Genomic DNA, 17,550 nt, shown 5'->3' with positions numbered 1-17,550 from the left:
CGATAGGGGTAGTAGGGCGGTATGGGAAGGGTGGGTGGGTGGGACTGTGAGAGGTCTAGGGGGTGGAATGTAAGGTCACGTCTATGGGGTGGGGTTGAGGTGCGGGTGCAGTAAAGACAACAGAAGGGGTGGGGTCATGGTTGGGGGCTATAAAAACAATTTTATTCCATCGTTTTGGTGATGGGTCTCGCTCGGAAATTTGAGGGTGTTGACAGAAATGGAGGGGTAATGCTCAAAATGGGGTCATGACCCCCAGGGAAAATATGGGGTTATGAACCTAATCATAAGGGGTTATGGGATGATTATGAATGATGGTGACGGGTGGTAGTTTATAATGTACGGGTGTGTAGTTCACCTAGTCAATGGAGGAGGTAGGGTCCGAGGAAAGTAAAGAAAAACGATTGTTTTTTTTTTTTTTGCGACTGGGGAGTGGGGTGCTACTAAGAGTGGGGGTGAAGGGGTTATCCTCTGTGGAAATAACGGGTAGAGTGCATTTGATGGGTTTTATTACCGGTACTAAGATGGGCGTTGTACCCGGTGGTAAATCAAAGACTGCTTCTGAGGGGTAGGTGTCTGTGGTACAGAAAGTGTCAGAAGTGGGTAGGGTATAAAACACAGGGGTGGGGTAGAGTGAGGGTGGTCATTGAATGAGAAGGTGACTAGCTTTGATGGATGCATGAGGGGGTGGGTAGTCGATGGATGGGAAAGGTAGGGTTCATGTGATCTCTCATGAATCCAGGGTGGGTAGTGAAATACCCGGTGGTCGCGCTACTCCGACGAATTTTTGGGGATCAGAGGGTGGATATTGAGGTGAAATGTAGGGGTCCTCGCCGAGAATGTCCAGCAAATGGGGTGTGGGCCAAAAAGTTGTCGGACTATCAGGGTGGGGTATTTATGATGAAAGCGAAGAGGTGCGAGGGAAAATGGCTACAACGTTCCGAACCATAGGACACAAGAGAGATAGCGAGAGGAAGGAAAGAGCAGAGGAGGAGGAGAGGGATTTTGCAAGTACGAGATGAGAAAAGACGAGATCATGTAGCATCATCGGGCCCAGAGAGTAAGGGGCTGAGCAGAGGAGAAGGAAAAGGATTGGATTCGTGAGTGCCTAGGACTTTGGGGGAGAGGGAGGAGGAGCCCAACATATGTAAGGGAGTTTGATGTAGCAAACTTACAGGGTAAGATGTGTAGATGAGATGATCAAATGTTGGAAGCAGCGGAGATACATACAGGGGCATAACTTGGTCAAGTAATGGAAGGTTGGCTAAAGATGTGATTCAGTGCATTTTTGTCAGTGAAGGAGTTGAGAAACGAAATACAAACAGCTTATGTATGGGAGCAAGCTCTCAGAGCATGCCGTAGCAGAATTCTGAGTAATTGGTATTCGTTGAAATGGTTCGATGAGAACGACCGAAGGGGCAACATGGCTGGAAAAGCCACCTGAGGCATTTGCACTGCGAAGTGAATCATTTTAGGCAGGTTGTGGATTAGATGTGCTGATCATCCTGGCGTGAGGAGCAACAACTATGTCAGGATATGTTTCCATCAAGGAGAAATCTCCCCAAGAGGAGGGTAGAGGCCACAACGAGCCTCGGGAGACGTCGCCCGGTCGAATCGAGCTTACAGCGGTATCGGGAATGAGGTTCTTCGCTACTCTCTTCCTCGTATGTGGAAGGTCGATCGAGACGTTGTGGATCGACAGTGGGAGCGAGGCAAAGTTTCTCAGCGTCACTCTCTGCAGGTGATGTCCCGATGTCCAGGTACCGCTCCGTAAGTATTCTGACGCATCGTGCTGTAGTGGCCTGCACCTTGGAGCCAAGGACGTGGTCTCCTTCTACTACGTACTCAGTGGCTTCACATTGGCGTGGGGCTATGGCAACCGAGATCTCGATTCGTCTGAGGTTCGGTGGAGGTACTGGACAAGAAGGTTCGTTCGGTTCTACCCGGATTTCGCTATATCCACAATAGTCACTTTCTTGTTGAAACAACCTTTCTTCTTTGGCTGCCATGACTACGGATGGCCAAGTTGGGTATCTCAAGGAACAAGCCTCCTCCTCTTCACTGCATGGTATCGCTTTATCCCTGGGTCTGGATACATCAATGGCCCTGTTTGGTTCATTGTAACGCTGTTCTGGCTGTGGATTTTCTTTCCATATCTGTTCGGCGCAAGCAAGAAGGTTTTCGAGAATGTCTCTTGGAGCACCTTCCTGTTGAAAATGCTGGCGCTGTGGGTGATCAGCTTGGTCCCCTGGGCTTTCATCGATGAATCTAACGTGGATACTTTGAGATGGGCGCTTCGATGCTTCCCAATTCTCCGCATTCCTGAGTTTGTCTGTGGGATTGCCCTTGCTCTAAGAGTGCGCAGGGACAAGGTGATGTTGCTGTTCCCCACTTGGCTGGATGCTCACGATGTTGACAGGACGAACTGAGACTGTACGGCAGCTCAGACTCAGAGTTTCATCCTCGCTCTTTCGTGGGCTTCGCTCCCCTCATCTGCGTATTTTTTGCCTTGTTCTATTACGCGTACAGCATCTACTTGTGGCCTGAGGACTGCACGTGCTTGGACTCGAGATACTTTCATTGCTTCGGATGGATTGAGGCCTTCGACACCAAGTTCCTGCCCTTGTCAGCTATCGTCATCTACAGCGTCACAACGTTGGACGTCTGCGCTCACGACAACGGGACTGCTGAGTTTGATAATGTCAAGAAGCACGTCGGCGTTGTCGGAGCCTACCTGTGGAGCTTCTTCTGCCTCGACTTCTTCGTCATGGTGGGCAAGTGGGGGCTGCCCATCTTCTTGTGGCAGGCTGCGGTGAACGTGCTGGTCGAGGCCTTCCTGGTGGACGTTCACTGGGGGTTGGAGAGCCGCTGCACACCACAGGTAAGGGGAAAGTGCACTTGCAAGATCCGTCATCCTGACATGAATCTGCAGTCCTTCACGCTCGCATACGCCGTTTTCTACTGGATCTTCCACTTGCTCTCGGCGTATGTCGTCGCGTACCTCATGTACGAAGAGGGGCCGGTCGGACGCCTCATGTGAGCTGATGAGCTATTGGTGATCTGAGGGACTCATGATTTTTGCAGACACTCGGGCGTCGCGTACTTTGTGAAAGATAGCTGAAAACAACAAACACAACATACTATTTTCTTTTTTAACTGCTGGACAAGCTGACTACCTTATTGTTTGAATGAAACTTTCTTTAAATGTCAAGTTGCTTCCTCCAGTCGCTTGCGCGCATCAGCTGTAGATAGATGCTACCATGCCTGCCTCATTAGAACAGTCCTCCCCTTCTTCTGCTCTGTTTGTCGAATGCTATGTTGTACTGGCAGCAAGGCATCACCTCCACCGTCAGTACATACTCAAAGGATTACCTTGTCAATCAGCTCATTGATAGAATTCGTGCCCTTCGTCATAGTCGCTAGGTATGTCACCTGGACAGAAAGTTGATCAAACAACTGGGGTTGCAGTCCATCTATCTTACAAGCATGGTGTCGTTGTGAAGCTGCAGCAAGTCTTCTTTGAAGTCTGGGGTATCCGTAGCAGGCAACCGCTGGCACAAGCTCGCAACCTTGGTAGCAACTCAGAGGAAGAGATCTGGTTAGGACAGCGACTAGCTCAACCTGTCGGAGCAGTCTGTGGTCTTTCTTGACTTCACCCTTCTCCATCGCCTACGCTCCATCAGGCGGCAATAGCAATTGAGCTTACCCTCCTCCTCACCTGCAACAGAGAGAGGATGCATTGTACACGCTTCTGGAGCATCGTCACCGCAGAGTGCACTAGAGAGGTCGAGCCATGATCAGGACTGCAAGGATTCCAGCTCCAAGGAACCTGACGACATGTGGCTCGACATGACGGAGGATGCTGAGGAAGCCCCGGCCGGCAGCAAGTGGGAGACCTGGGCAGGAGTGAGCTGCGGGTTCCGGCACGTGCAGTCCTTGCCTGATCGACAGACACCCTCTCCGCCTCCTCTGTCTCGAGGTGATACGTGCTCCGGGCGAACGTGAGGGCTGGAACGTCGTCGATGATGTGAACCTGGAGGAGGCACTTCGTCGCCGGAATCAACAAGTGCTATCAAGTCACCTCAGACTCGAGGATATGAACAGGGAGGTCCCTAATGCCCGCTCCTTCAGAAGTGTCGAGGATGAGGTAAAGGGGATTTTCTATGATGGAGCCGATCTGCGGGGCAGAAGACCTTCAGGATGGAAGCGGCGACGTCAGAGCCTACCTCTCTATGAATCTCAATGTCTCCCGGCAGAGCCTCACCAGGTTTCACTCGCTACAACAGGGATCAGACGACCGAAAAACATCTGGCTGGATGCTTGCCTGTGTGGAGTTGCTATACCAGCCCAGCATCTCATACTTGGGGAAGACCTTCTTGTCTGTAAGGAATCGTCTGAAATCAGGACTCCTCAGCAAGCAAGTATGATTCTAACATTGTTCTTGCTTGATGTTGAGAAACTCCATGTCTATTTGTAGTTTTTCCCCGTTGGTGTTGTAATCGAGCTCGAAAGAATTACATAACTCAACGTTCCTGCCCTCCTGCCATGAAGCACCAAGTCAAATCCTTGGCAATACAATATCAGGATCCCATGCTGCCTGCACATTCTCATCAACCCCCTCCTCTTGCTCCTCCTGCTCCTCTTATTTTCCTCTTCCTGCTGCTCCTGCTCCTCCTCCTGCTCCCTGCGTCCTTGCCACATTACCAAGTCAGAGGGTTTACCTGCACTCCAAGAAGGATCCCCAGGACCCTCTGTGGGACATTTCCCTGTTGAGCTCGCTTCCTCATGGAGTGATCAGCGATATTGATGACCACAAGAGGATGGAGGGAGATGGAGAGCTCGGCTCCTCCTCCCTTCCCTTCCCGCGCCCCTTCCTCATCGGTTTCCATCCTGCCTGCCATGGGCTAGCTGTTCCACTACCCCCCTTTTATCACCCCATTTTATCATTCAAGAGTAGGGGTATGTGGGGGGTACTGATATTGAGTAAAGTTTTCAAGAATATGCTCCGAGTCGCGGCGCCGTCACTGAGTCAACTTGAAGTTGAAACTCAGCCTGTACCGTCCGGCACCCGGGCCGGGCCCGGGGCCCGGCGGACTCGGCGCCGTGGCTGGTTGCCCGCTCGTTGAAACTTTAGTCAGTGCCGCCGCACAAGACGGCGAGCCCGCCAAAGATAGATGGCAGGCGCGGCCCTAGCCTAGTCACTGAGGCGGCAGGCGGTCCTTGAAACCCCGGCACTGAGCATCTAGACGGATTGGAACTTCGGAAACAGGCTGACATACTGAGAGGTGACCTGCGTCAAACGTTTGAAACGTAGCCTACACACGGCCTGCCATCATGATGCCATGATTGCCGCCGCCTGAGTCGGCGCAACCTTTCAATCAAGGACGGTCGTCTCCGAGGCTCAGTCTTGGTTTCAAGTTTACGGTAGTATAGGAGTCGGACTGAGTTTTGTGAAAGTTAACTCGGTGCTATCTGACTGGCACGGCTCAGCTGGTATGCGATCCATTCCCGAGTCCCAGCGGGCTGTCCGTACGCTGGTCCGTACGGTTGACTTAACGGCACTTCCGGGGCCCTACATTAGCCCTCATCCCCCATCCAAGGCGAGTCGCAATGCTCCAACAAGCTTGGGACCAAGACAGCATGGAAGGCGCAAGAGGAGCTTAGGTGAGGCTGGAGGACGACGGCAGGTACAGGTGGCAGTAGAACTCGTTGAGGTAAGTCAGCATAAGTGTGCACTAGTGAGCATGCGTTGAAGTGAAATTGGTCTTGACGTTGTAACATTTACCCAGGGGCTTTGTGTGCAAACAAAGAGATCCCGAATTGAAGCTGGAAGAAATGCCGTCAGTGTTACAGAAACAGTTCATCCCTTTGATGGGTTCATGTAGTTTTGAATCCCATTGAAATCAGAATGAACTCTTCTCGCCTGTCGCCTTCAAGGCTTCATCAAAGCTCACCAGATCCTAAGCTGTGAGGTTGTTTCTCTCTCAACTGTGAATTCTGATGCCTTGTACGACCATCAAGTCGGAGGGAGAATGTGAATCACCTGCTCAGCAACATCCAAAGGAAGGTTGGAAGTGATGTGCACGTGTCGATCAGCGCTGACTTGTTCATCAGTTGGTTGAAGACGGTTTGCATCCTGACTACAATCCCTCGGACAAGCAGCTCAAAGATGTATCTCCTGCTACCGCACGCGTGCTCTACTGACGATGGGGTGCCCGTAGGTGATCTATGACGTGGTCACAGAGAAACTGCGAGAGGTGTCGGGGAATGCTCATCGTTTCTACACTTTCAACCTTGTGATCGATCTGGAGGACTTGTCTGTGCTTGAGAACAACGCGTCCTTCCAAGAGCTGATACAGAAGGGGCTGATCAAAAAGACTTCCTTCGGTCAAGATAGCTCCCTCGCTCCCCTGTCCTCTTCTGGAACCGAGCGGGGATGGCAGGGGTCGGATGCGTCTCTGCAGAGCTTTCTGCCGGATACAAGACTGTTTGACGTAGAGAGATTGAATGTTGTTTTGGATCTGAGCAGACATCGGATGGACCTTCAGGAAATGAAGCAAAGCTTCTGGTTCTGGGCCATGAATGTCAAACACGCAAGGAGGGAGAAATGCAACATTTTGAAAGATTCCATGCGAGCTCGAAGACATTTCATGTCCTGGAAGAATGCCTGCAGAAACTGTACCCATCTACAACGAATGGTTGCTTGGAAATATTCATATCTATGCTCAAATCTTTTGAATTTAGTTTTGCAGAAAGACTGCATATCCATGCACATCCAGAGAAAAAGAAAGGAAACTTTGAGTAAATCTTACATTTTTCGGCTAGGAAATAGATTTACTTTACAGCCAACAATCAAAACGTGGAGGGAACGAATAATTTATACAAAACGATTCATCTCAGCTGCAAGCAGAATGTATGCGAGAGTGCTACTTGGTTTGAAAACTAAATTCCTGCTGATATGGAAACAAATTCGAGTTGGCAGGGACCAGTCTCAGTCAGATAGCTCCTTGCTGCTAGAATGCTCTTTGCCTACTGAGCTGTGTACATCTCTCAAGCTGGTTGGCAGAACTCGAAGATTGTTACTGAAAGTGTTTTATGGGTGGAAGAACAAAGCAGAGACTGAGAAAACATTTTTTCGTTACGGGTATGTGCTAATTATGCGAAGACTGCAAAGGCGGTTCCATTTGATTCTTGCGCAATGGTTTGACCATGTGAATAGCTTGCGCTTATGCAACGCAAAGGTCTACCGCATGCATGAATCACGAAACAGGAAGTACTTGAAGGAAAGCCTCGTTGCCTGGATAGTCTCGTCCGGGTTTGAAAGGAAGTTCTTCACACGCCATCAAAGGATCTTGTTAACGCACGTCAAACATCGCATCATCGCATCTTGGTTCTACCTGGTGAAATCAAGGCGGTACATCCGTCGAACTCATTTCCTCCTTTGCTCAAGGGTTGCAGAGATGCTCCTGCAAGACACTCTCCGAGCATGGCGGGAGCATGTCCACCGGCAGCACAAGATCCTTGCAAGAAGCATGATGCACGATGTGCTGGTGGCTCAGAAGTGGCTTCATGTATGGCAGCACGTTGTGCACGCCAAGACTGAGATGATGTTGTTGGAAGCCCAGTACTCAAACTTCTTTTCCATCAAGATGCTCAAGGGGATTTTTCACAAGTGGAAGATGCTTTCTCTTCTTAATCGCACCACTAGGAAAGCTCAGGTGCAGACATATCTCAACTCCAAGTCTCATCACACGTCGACGAGCACGTTCCGGTCGTGGAAGCAGTTGGGGCTCATATCGAAACACAAGACGATCAGGTTGGCGAAGCTGCAAGAAAGACATTTGACGGGGAGGATGAGATCAGCTCTGCAGGGCTGGAAGGGTTCCTGCGTGAGGGATGGGGAGAGTTCTCTCATGGCCCTGAAGCTTCACCTTGTTGTGAGCTCTGCTCAAACTGAAGATGACTTGTTGGAGTCGCTTCTTGCGCTGATCAAGGAACGAATGCTCAGTAATGGTATTCCGCGGGAATCAGTCTTGCTCGTTCGGGTGCTGAGCCAAGATTGTGTGTACGTCATATCGCTCTCGGGGCTAGATGAACAAGGAAGGCAAGCGATGAGCAGCATGGTGGAGCATTTGAATCATCAGACGGGAGAATGGTCTAGCATGCAAACGTCGGGAGCTGTTGAAAGTGCGGAGTTGACATTCCTCGACCTCCGCGGGATCCTGAAGCTGATAGTCGTTGAGTTTGAACACAGGGAGCGAGAAGTCTCTAATCTGAGCCAGGTGAAGACAACCATCAGTTGCTTCTATCTACATCACTGATGATTCTTGTTTCCTCAGGAGATACAAAAGCTTCGCAATGATGCCGACGTGTTCGATAAACTTGCCATAGACAGAGAGTTTGCTGCACTGGAGGTGGCAGAGAAACGAATGATGTCGATCAAGAAGCTTGTGACGGCGCTGGTAAGGAGGACGACGATGTTCAGGTGTTGGAGGGATTTTATCTTGAGCTTGAGGCGTGAGAGCTGGAGAGTGTGAGATGAGATCAGAGCAGTCATGTACATGAGACCTCAAGGTCCACTTAACCTAGAAAAAATGTTCTTGTTAAAAATGAATTCAATTTAGTTCTACAGCTTAGAGTACAAAACCTCTCCTCCTCCTCCTCCTCCTCCTCCTCCTCCTCCTCCTCCTCCTCCTCCTCCTCCCTCACTTGCGTTGACAAGCTCGCAGCAGCGCCGGGACGTCGATCGTCCCGTGCCCCTGACCTGCGAAGTCAAGGATCTGCTACGAGTCAGCATGAGGAGGTGGAAGAAGACGCGAGCGCACCTGTTGAAGAGTCTCCTGGTCAAACTTGAGGTCGCAGGCCTGGAGGACCTCGACGAGCTGCGTCCGCCTGATCCTCCCCTGCCCCTCCAGCCTCTTCATGATCGCCTGTTCCTTGCGCTTCATCGACTCGATTGCGTTCTTGAGCCCCTGGGAGGGCAGCAGCTGCTTGCTCTCCTCCTTACTGCCCTGCCAGAACAAGGAGGCGAACTGACTGAAGCTCATCACCAGCGCATCCTTCACCGCCGCCTTGAAGATCTGGAGCAGCTTCTCTGCGCTAGGAGCTGCTATCTTGGCCTCCTCGAATATCCTCGTGAAGCCGCTGGTGAACTGAGCGGCCGAGACACCTTGCTGATTCCGTAGCGCCGGGCCAGCGTTCTGCAGGGCTCGGAAGGCGCTGGAGACGTCGGGGAAGAAGTTGGCGAGCAGCCTTGCGAGGCGGACCCTTCGAAGCCTGGCCCATCGATCTTCCATGGCTCGCTTCCTGTCGTCCCTCCCCACCTGGATGCTCTCCCCCCTGCTCTCCTTCGACTCGGCGTCGTAGAAGACTTTTCTCAGCTCCTCGACGTCGAGGTCGCCGCTGCCGTCCTGGAGTCATCGGGGGGTCAGTCTCGGGAGGGCGCAGCCACTTGCTCTGGACCTCGTCGATGGCAAGGAAGAGCAGCCGCACGTCTCGCTTCGTCAGCCTCATGTTCACATTCGAGAACCCGCTCTGTCGTACACGTCAGCATGTCTGACCCCCGCTCCCCCCCCCCCCTTCCTCCTCTCCCTCCCCCCCTTCTCCCATACCTGCAGCTCTTTCACGGAGACAGTTCCGTCCTGTACACAAGGCGGGAGTGAGCTAACGTTGTGGCGATCAGGGAAGGAGATCCAGGGGAGGACGTTTGGATGTGAGGTGAGCAGGCGAAAGAGCAGGAAGGAGAGGAGGGAGAGGCTGGAGAAGTCGAGAGAAGGAGGGGGAGGGAGGATGCAGAGCCTGCTGGCCCGCTGACCTTGTCCAAATCGAGGATCTTGAGGAATTCGTCAACAGTGCGGAAGGAGGCTCTGATGTCGACCGACAGCTCCGCCAGCTTCTCTCGCTCCCAGTCGAGCGGCTTGTCGTAGCCGAACAGCAGGTTGACTAGCTGCGCTCGGGTCAACGAGTGTTTCGATCGCTGCGAGCTGGTCAGCCAGTCGAAGAGCAAGGTAGCTTCGGAGATGGTCCTGCTCTTGAGCAGCGAGCAGTAGAGGTTGCAGAAGTCGTCCCTTCCGAACTCCTTCTTCCTCAACAGGTCTTCTGGCCTGTGCCCTCCGTCATAAACCGCGTCCTGGAGTTCGTTCATCAGCTCTATCCGGAAGTCATAAGTCGTCATGAGGTTCCGTATCGTCTCCTCGCTCATCGTCCCCGACTTGCCCCCGAGCCTCTCGCAGATCTGATCCCAGTGAGTTGCTGCAAGCTGCTTCTTGTTCATGATGCCTCCGTCTTCCACCAGGTCGACCATGGACGCGAAGTTGTAGGACTTGTTCTGTGCTGCGGTCGCAGTAGCGCCTGCTGGTGGCGGGAGCTTCTGAAGGAGTGCATCAGCTGAGCCGAACCTGCGGCTGAGCGAAGTTCCGATGTGGTGCATCAGCCTGAGAGACACGGTCAAAAGACAGCGAGCGAGCAACAGAAGTTGTATCGTCAACCATCATCATCATCATCATCATCATCATCATCATCATCATCATCATCATCATCATCATCATCATCATCATCATCATCATCATCATCGGCGGACCCTCCTGTCCTTGATCTCCTTCCGACCTGTCTTCTTACCCTCTCTGTCCTACTCCCTCCCTCCTCATCTCCCCCCTATCTTCCATCTCACCTCTTCACTTCCCTCCAGTCAAGGGGAACGATGGTTGGTACAACCACGTTTCCATCATGATCTTTCCCCAGCATGTCCAGCAGCTGATCGAACGCCTCTGCATCGAACCCTCCTCCTCTCAGCATGTCTTGGATCTCGTTCTTGTGGACTTTGACTGGCGCAGACTTCAGCTTGGCTCCCTTGGCCGTCTTCAACAGCTGCTCTTGCACATACAAGATCGCCTGCTCCACGGGGACGTTGGGAACGAACTTCTCGATCAGCCGAACGAACTCGTGCTGGTCGAGGAAGAGCTTGTTGGTGCCCCGCAGCAGCCCCGCAAGGTCTCGCTGTGCTACATCAGCCTTGACAGCCTTAGACTTGGAACGCTGGGAGGAGAGGGAGAAGGAAGCGACTTCTGGGGCAAACTTGTCCAGGTCCTCGATCCCAACGTACCCGTCATTGTCCTTGTCGATCTTGACGAAGAGATCGGAGATGGTTTGCCTACGAGCATGGGCGATGTCCTTGATCATCCTCGCTGCGTCCACTGCGCTGCCGCCCTGGTCGCCGCGGAGGTGGGAAGAGGAGGACATCTTAAAGGCTCCTACCGACATGGAGGAGATGAACTGGCGGAGGTTGAGCCTTCCTCTGTTGTTCACGTCCAGGGTCCTCCACATGACGTCCTCCTCCTCCACGCTCATCTTCACTCGCGCGTGCTGGATCAGACTCCTGAACTCCTGGAAGCCAATGAAGTCTTGCTTGGCGAACTTCTTGAACACTTGCTCCGCGCCCGTGTAGCCCAGCTTGGAGAGGTAGAGGGAGAGCTGAGGCAACGTGATGGGACAACAAACGCCACGTCAGCACGAGAAGCGCACAAGTAGACAGTTGACAAGTTTCCAACCTTGGTGGCCAGATGAGCAAACTTGTCCGACTTCTTGACGGACTCCAACCCGAATCGACCGACGAACTCGTCGATGTCCAGGAACCCGTTGCTGTCCTTGTCTGTTAGGTACATCAGCTTGCGGACCTGGCGACATCCACAAGGTTAGCTGGCGACATCGACAAGGCCAGAGCAGGGAGGAGGAGCTCGGCACAGCGGACGCACACCTGATGCTTCGAGCAGCTCACTCCTAAGGACTGAAGGCCTTCAGTCAGCTCCACCTCTGAGAGCCTGCTGTCTCTGTCGCGGTCAAACTGACATGCATGAAAGTCAGCCGAGCAGGCGATGGGAGAAAGGAGGAGGAAAAAGAGGAGGAGGAGGAAAAAGAGGAGGAGGAGGAGGAGGAGGAGGAGGAGGAGGAGGAGGAAAAAGAGGAGGAGGAGGAGGAGGAGGAGGAGGAGGAGGAGGAGGAGGAGGAGGAGGAAGAGGAGGAGGAGGAGGAGGAGGAGGAGGAGGAGGAGGAGGAGGAGGAGGAGGAGGAGGAGGAGGAGGAGGAGGAGGAGGAGGAGGAGGAGGAGGAGGAGGAGGGAGGCCCACCTTGTCGAAGAAGGACTTTGGGGAGATCTTTCTACTGATCAGAGCCTTCTGGATGCTCTCCAGCAAGTTCGCGTCCGCCTCAGACGACTGGACGTTGTGATGGTCGAACCTCTTCTGGAGTTTCAGCACGTCTACGTTGTCCTGCCCAGAAGTGACGTCAGCAAGTTTCCCAGCTCCTCCCGGCCTGTCGGTCACCTGCAGCTCTGTGAGGGTCAGGGCCTTGACGAACTCCCGCGCTTCTGCTTCCGAAAGCGACCGATCGAGCATCTTCACCATGCGCAGGAACTCCTCTGACGACACCTGACACGAAGTTGGCGTCATGGCGACGATGGGGAGCCGAGGCTGACTACCTTGCCGTCTCGGTTGAAGTCAGACTCGATGAGCAGTGCCTGCAGGGTCTTCTTCTTCTCGAACAGCTTGTCTTCGAGCCAGCGGAAGGCCTTCTCCTGCATCTGAAGGACGATGCCGTTGAGCCTCGAAGTGAAGTCTGCCTTGCGGATCTGGCACAAACGAACATGAGCAGAATTCTACGGAGAAACGTGCATGCACGAACAACACGCTTGATACTGAGAGTTGAGATACATCGAGGATGAAATTCTATGCACAGAACAGCACGGACCTCGCCATCAACCAGCTTGAACTTGTTGAAGATCCTGTCAACATGCTCGAGGTACAGCAGTGGATCGATCTGGAGGATCCACTCCCCAAACCTCTTCCTGCTTATCCCACTCCTGCTCCCTCCTGCGATCAAGCTGAACGCCTGCTCCAGCGAGTATCCGTGCTGCACCATCCACCTCTGACAGCGCAGCAGCACCTCCTGCTCCCAGTCGAAGGGGCGGGTATGACCTTCCAACATGCTCGCAAGCTCGGCATAGCTCCACTTCCTCTTCAAGTCCCACGAGAGCCCCTACGGAGACATGTGAGGAGCGAGTGGAGCAAGGCATGCAGGACGACCTGCCGCTCGAGATAGGACTTGCTCAGGATGTCGAGGGATCGTTTGACCTCAGTCCGGTCGATGCTCGCTACCTCACTCATGACTGCCGCAAGTTCTTCCAATGAGACCTGAACATTTTCTCACACGCTATTCATCTCATCCTCTAGCCTTCTCTGCCTCCCTTCTACCCCCATCCCTTCCTCCCTCCTCCGTTCTTCCGCCCTTGATCGAACCTCGTGTGCGACCCTCTAGCTTCCCTATCGCATCCTATCTCCCTGGCCCCTCTCTTTCTCCTTCCCACCTTGCCATCAACATCTCTGTCTGCCAGCTGAAAAATCTCCTTGAGAGTAGATTTCGCTATGTAGACGGCGTCATAGATGCATTTGAAGCAGAGCAGCTCCTTCTGCGAGAGCTTGTCCAGGTTCAAGAGCTTCTCAAAGTCAGATTTGTGCAGGACACTCCCGTGCTGCTTCTGCACTTGCTTGCGGAAGCTTGCAAGCTCATCGTCAGCGACGTCGGCTATCTTGCGTATCCCACTGATCTGGAAGAGACCGTGTCAGGTGCATTTATCTTTCTTGGTTTCCTTCCTCTCATTACCAGCTGCTCTACCGTGATCGTCGAGTTGTCGTTCGTGAAGAAGGCAAAGACATCATCACTGCTCGAGAACTGTCTGCTGATTGCATCTTTCATTCTCTGGATCAGAAAGCTGGTTTGCCCCATCTTGGACCTGTCCGAAGTTGACATGGACCAGTACTTCATCTCCTCCTGCCTCCTGTCTGAAGTAGTGATAGTCTCTCTCTTCACTGCCTTCGCCGGCTCTTGAGCAGGCTGCTCTTGGACCTTCAGCTTCGCTGATAGGAAACGTGCTTGTCGATTCTCGAATAGAAGTGCCCCTACAGGAAACATATCCAGCCCCGTTAGCTCCCCCCTCGCTACCTGCGTAAGGGTCACCAGCACTAACAGACGAGCTCTCAGGACTTACATCCTCCTTCACGCTCTCAAGCAGACCGACTAGAATGTCTGCAGCAACATCTCTTTTCATGTCGCACTTCATCGCAATCTCGGTGAACGAAACAGGATGCGCGACCATGGCGGCAGGAACCTTCTTAACATCCTTGCGGTAAGAGACCTGACACTTGGCGAGGAAGCCACTGTCTAGGTCCAGAGCGACGTCTTTGGATGTTTCTAGACACGGGAAGAACGTTCCTAGCCCGCTGATGCTCATCTGCCATCGTTGAACAACTCAGTGTTCATCGTCAACGCACATCCATCATCTAAAGGGTCCTACCGCTTTCCCGTTGCTCAGGTGTTCGTAGACGACATTGAAGAGCATCTTCCAACACTCAATCACTAGCCCGACGCCTCCATCCCTTGACGACCCCCTCGCCATCCTTCTGAGGTGATCGCTAACGCCAAAGAGCCGCCCGCGCACCGAGTTCTGCACCATCTTTCGCATTTCCAACGAGAGCCGGTTCCTGCCTTCTGCATGCCCATCGTCGTCTTCTGTGCTGCCCCGGTTCCTCAGGCTCGAAGCTTTCCCACGGTACTCTCCTTCTCTCCCTCCTGACCCTGTTCCTGCCCCTCCCCCCGCTCGCCTCCCCGCTCCGTCCATAGTCGCATTCCACGCCATTCAACGGATTCGGAAGTGTGGAAGTTTGAAAGTTCGAACCCCGAAACTTTCTATCTCCCTGAAGTTGCAGAACCGAAGTTCAAAGTTTCCAAGTCCGGCAAGTTTGTGGAGTTGCCATGGAGCGCCTGCGGCCTCGTCGCGACCTCACTGCGATGAGGGAGGAGGTGAAGAAGAAGCTGGCAGGCGAGCATGATGCTGGGAGATCCGGAGCAAGACTGAGAGCTGACGGACCTGCTTGTGAGGCAGGAGGGCACTTGGACGTCGAGCAGGCGGTAGCTAGTCGTGGGAATCAAACTGAAAGGGCCAAGGGGCGTCCCGAGGAAGGTGCAGACGAATCTGAGCCGCCGGAGAGGATCTCCCTCATCGATGCTCTTGTTGGTGACTCATTGGAGAAGATTGTAGATCGCCTGGATGGATTTGCTCTAGCAAGGTAAAACAGCTGCTACGGCTCCCCATATGCCTCTATACCAACTTCCGGATGACATATGCACTGACACGATCGTATCCCAGGTTGAGCTTGTGCTCTCGTGACCTTTTCAAGTCGTCATGCAATCAATACTGGTGCGTCCAAATGGCTTGCTGGCTTCTAATAGCATTGACCCTAACTCGCACAAAAGAATCCGCTTCTGTCCTGACTTGTTGATGGGGAAATAGGTGGCAGAGCAAATGCCACAAGGAATGGGGAAGTGAAGGTTGGTTTGGGCCAGAAACAAATGAAGTTATGAGCCATGGTCCTACGGCTCGGGCACTTGGAAACAAGGTTGTGCAGAGAGCAGAGAGCAGCGGGATAGCCGTTGGTGCGTTAGAAGTTTTCTGTGATCTTCCTTGTTGATCCGATCAATCAGATCAACTCACTTTGAACAAGCTTGAAAGTTATCCCATCCCTGCTCGAAAGACACTTCTGGAACTCGCTTCCTGCGGACAGTTACTTGGAGCAAATGTAACATTCTGAATTTTCTTCTTTGCTTTCTTCTTGGAAGGATGATGATGGCTAAACGCACAGAACTTGTCACCTTTTGATGGGTTGGCATTCGAAGAAACGCTGGGCTCAAGGTAACGTGCATTTTCTTAAAAACCGATATCCTCTAACTCTGAACAAGACCGGGGGGAGTCGGATCGAGTGGAATAGACTGGAAAAACACCTACAAAACTCTGAGTGGCATGTTGGCGATGTGCCACATTTACACTGCAAGAGCTGCCATTGCAGCACCTGGAAACAGAAAAAAGAAACTCAACGCCGTAATCAATGGTATGCAAGTGATCGCAAACTGGATCTCTTTATCTGTTTGTGATGGTAAAGGTAACGATTGATCGCATCCGGTATCGAGCTGCTGATCATGGGCAGGAAAATACTATAGGCGATTGTCACCACTCAGCAAGAAAAAGAGCAAACTTTCACGATACTTCCTAGTATGTTGTTTGTCCATAATCTGCTACACACTGACAGCAAGATTCAGTCCCTCCGGTGTTGCAATTTTCCCTTGTGCTTTCCATTGCAGATCCGTATTGCTATCCCCGGGGAGGAGGAAAGGTCAGCGGTTGTTTGGGCCTATTATTGCTTAAGGTCTAAAACAACACATAGAACAATGATACAAATACAATCAAAAGACTTGCGTACGATTTCTCACAAACTCGACACTGAAGTTTTATACCACACCGTAAGCTTCGGGACTCTGGGATTCTGCTTGTTTCTTGACATTTGTTTTCAGGGAAACGAGAAGATACCTTCATTTTACCTGGAAGTCTCCAGAGTGAGTTTACATGGACCCGTTGAACGAAGAGTGATGCTCCGACAGGATAGAGTCAGACAAGTCAAGAGAATGATAATGTCAATACCTCTCAACAACATCTCGAGTAACATCTTATCCTGCGCTGCATGGAACCCGCTTTTAATGATCAAGGTCTGTGTCAATCGTTCTCGAATGAAACTGATACAAATTCATAGCCGAATGAAAAGAACAGCTCGCCGAAAGTGAACGTTGTGCTGAGACTTACCGAGCTACAAGGTAAGCTGTTGTATTGTGTTCTCGGTGGTCTGTCAACAAACAATAGGCTCTGACACAAGGGAAACAATAATGTGCAAGACTTGGCAAGAAGTTCCAGGATTTTCTGATCCAAAAGATTCAAACTTTATCATATTTTCACCGACAATAAGCTCAGACGTCGAACATGTGCAAATATGTGATGGAGTGAAAGACAACAAGAGAAAGCACATGTGGTTAGAATGCTTCGTTGAGAAAATCGACAGGGATATGAACGTAAGATGTAGAAAGCATGACAGAGTTCCGCATGACAGATTATGGCCCAGGTTGAAGACGGTTTGTGGCAGTTCAGCGGCCTTTGTGAGTTGGAATCGAAGAAATCGAAAACTTCCCGAGATTACTTCCGCATTCATGTTGTTGAACACGTCAACGAACCAGTATCGGAGTCCAGGCCGGAGATTCCGTTGGGAGCAAAGGACAAGGGTACGCTTCTTGTACATCCGGGCTCACCATTTTAACTACTTCCTCCTGTCAGTCAAAGGAAACCATACGCCTGTTTCCGTTCTTTCAGGCAACATGCATCTACGTAATTGGGCAGATATCTACGGGAGAAGCCTAGCTGGAGCTAATGACGAGGTGCTGGAGGCTTCTTGGGCCCTAAAGTTTCGATGGGCTGACTCGTTCTAGCAGGCACCTGCGGGTTTGGGAAAGCTCTGCGTCGATGTGAGTGCGATAACTCTACTTTTGACATTGCTGATATTTGTCTTCTTTACCATCAGCTCTGCATGAAATTCGTGCTGGCAGATGACTCGCAAGAAACATTCGAGTTCACTTCGTTTGACTTGAAGATCTTGTGTGAATGAAACCACCTTATCAACATCAGGT

The 17,550-nt window shown here is 52.0% G+C and overlaps 6 protein-coding genes across 6 annotated transcripts; 4 read left to right on the top strand and 2 right to left on the bottom strand.

Annotated features, from left to right (window-relative positions):
- Window positions 1-1,523: 1,523 nt before the first annotated feature.
- GUITHDRAFT_107472 (hypothetical protein) lies at window positions 1,524-3,118 on the top strand (the record flags this gene model as incomplete). The annotated part of the gene is made up of 5 exons (XM_005833613.1): window positions 1,524-1,738; window positions 1,796-2,369; window positions 2,417-2,878; window positions 2,930-3,033; window positions 3,082-3,118. 5 exons carry the CDS (start codon window positions 1,524-1,526, stop codon window positions 3,116-3,118), a joined length of 1,392 nt encoding a protein of 463 aa, XP_005833670.1.
- Window positions 3,119-3,357: 239 nt separating this feature from the next.
- On the bottom strand, window positions 3,358-4,886 carry GUITHDRAFT_70458 (hypothetical protein; the record flags this gene model as incomplete). Its single annotated transcript, XM_005833612.1, has 9 exons — window positions 3,358-3,429; window positions 3,480-3,566; window positions 3,619-3,666; window positions 3,716-3,800; window positions 3,894-4,030; window positions 4,079-4,190; window positions 4,296-4,377; window positions 4,432-4,537; window positions 4,719-4,886. 9 exons carry the CDS (start codon window positions 4,884-4,886, stop codon window positions 3,358-3,360), a joined length of 897 nt encoding a protein of 298 aa, XP_005833669.1.
- Window positions 4,887-5,610: 724 nt separating this feature from the next.
- On the top strand, window positions 5,611-6,567 carry GUITHDRAFT_152291 (hypothetical protein; the record flags this gene model as incomplete). Its single annotated transcript, XM_005833611.1, has 5 exons — window positions 5,611-5,711; window positions 5,787-5,964; window positions 6,019-6,064; window positions 6,112-6,168; window positions 6,219-6,567. Coding segments are annotated over exons 2-5 (511 nt in total), but the record flags the coding sequence as incomplete, so codon positions are not given.
- A 1,234-nt stretch (window positions 6,568-7,801) lies between these two features.
- On the top strand, window positions 7,802-8,625 carry GUITHDRAFT_152290 (hypothetical protein). Its single transcript, XM_005833610.1, has 2 exons — window positions 7,802-8,279; window positions 8,337-8,625. Exons 1-2 carry the CDS (start codon window positions 7,851-7,853, stop codon window positions 8,532-8,534), a joined length of 627 nt encoding a protein of 208 aa, XP_005833667.1. The 5' UTR covers window positions 7,802-7,850; the 3' UTR covers window positions 8,535-8,625.
- A 77-nt stretch (window positions 8,626-8,702) lies between these two features.
- Window positions 8,703-14,500, bottom strand: GUITHDRAFT_107468 (hypothetical protein; the record flags this gene model as incomplete). Its single annotated transcript, XM_005833609.1, has 17 exons — window positions 8,703-8,777; window positions 8,823-9,407; window positions 9,460-9,531; window positions 9,609-9,638; window positions 9,812-10,430; window positions 10,667-11,466; window positions 11,544-11,669; window positions 11,750-11,836; window positions 12,120-12,260; window positions 12,315-12,419; window positions 12,470-12,619; window positions 12,676-13,026; window positions 13,074-13,181; window positions 13,355-13,594; window positions 13,651-13,989; window positions 14,036-14,278; window positions 14,342-14,500. The coding sequence occupies 17 exons, from the start codon at window positions 14,498-14,500 to the stop codon at window positions 8,703-8,705; spliced, it is 4,230 nt and encodes a 1,409-aa protein (XP_005833666.1).
- Window positions 14,501-16,645: 2,145 nt separating this feature from the next.
- On the top strand, window positions 16,646-17,543 carry GUITHDRAFT_152289 (hypothetical protein; the record flags this gene model as incomplete). The annotated part of the gene is made up of 5 exons (XM_005833608.1): window positions 16,646-16,941; window positions 16,992-17,148; window positions 17,201-17,301; window positions 17,356-17,388; window positions 17,445-17,543. Coding segments are annotated over exons 1-5 (554 nt in total), but the record flags the coding sequence as incomplete, so codon positions are not given.
- Between the last annotated feature and the right edge of the window lie 7 nt (window positions 17,544-17,550).

This window comes from Guillardia theta (assembly GCF_000315625.1).
Source record: "Guillardia theta CCMP2712 unplaced genomic scaffold GUITHscaffold_29, whole genome shotgun sequence".
Taxonomy (NCBI): Eukaryota; class Cryptophyceae; order Pyrenomonadales; family Geminigeraceae; genus Guillardia; species Guillardia theta.
The sequence above is the reverse complement of the archived record's forward strand: the minus strand, read 5'-3'. Positions and strand labels throughout refer to the sequence as shown.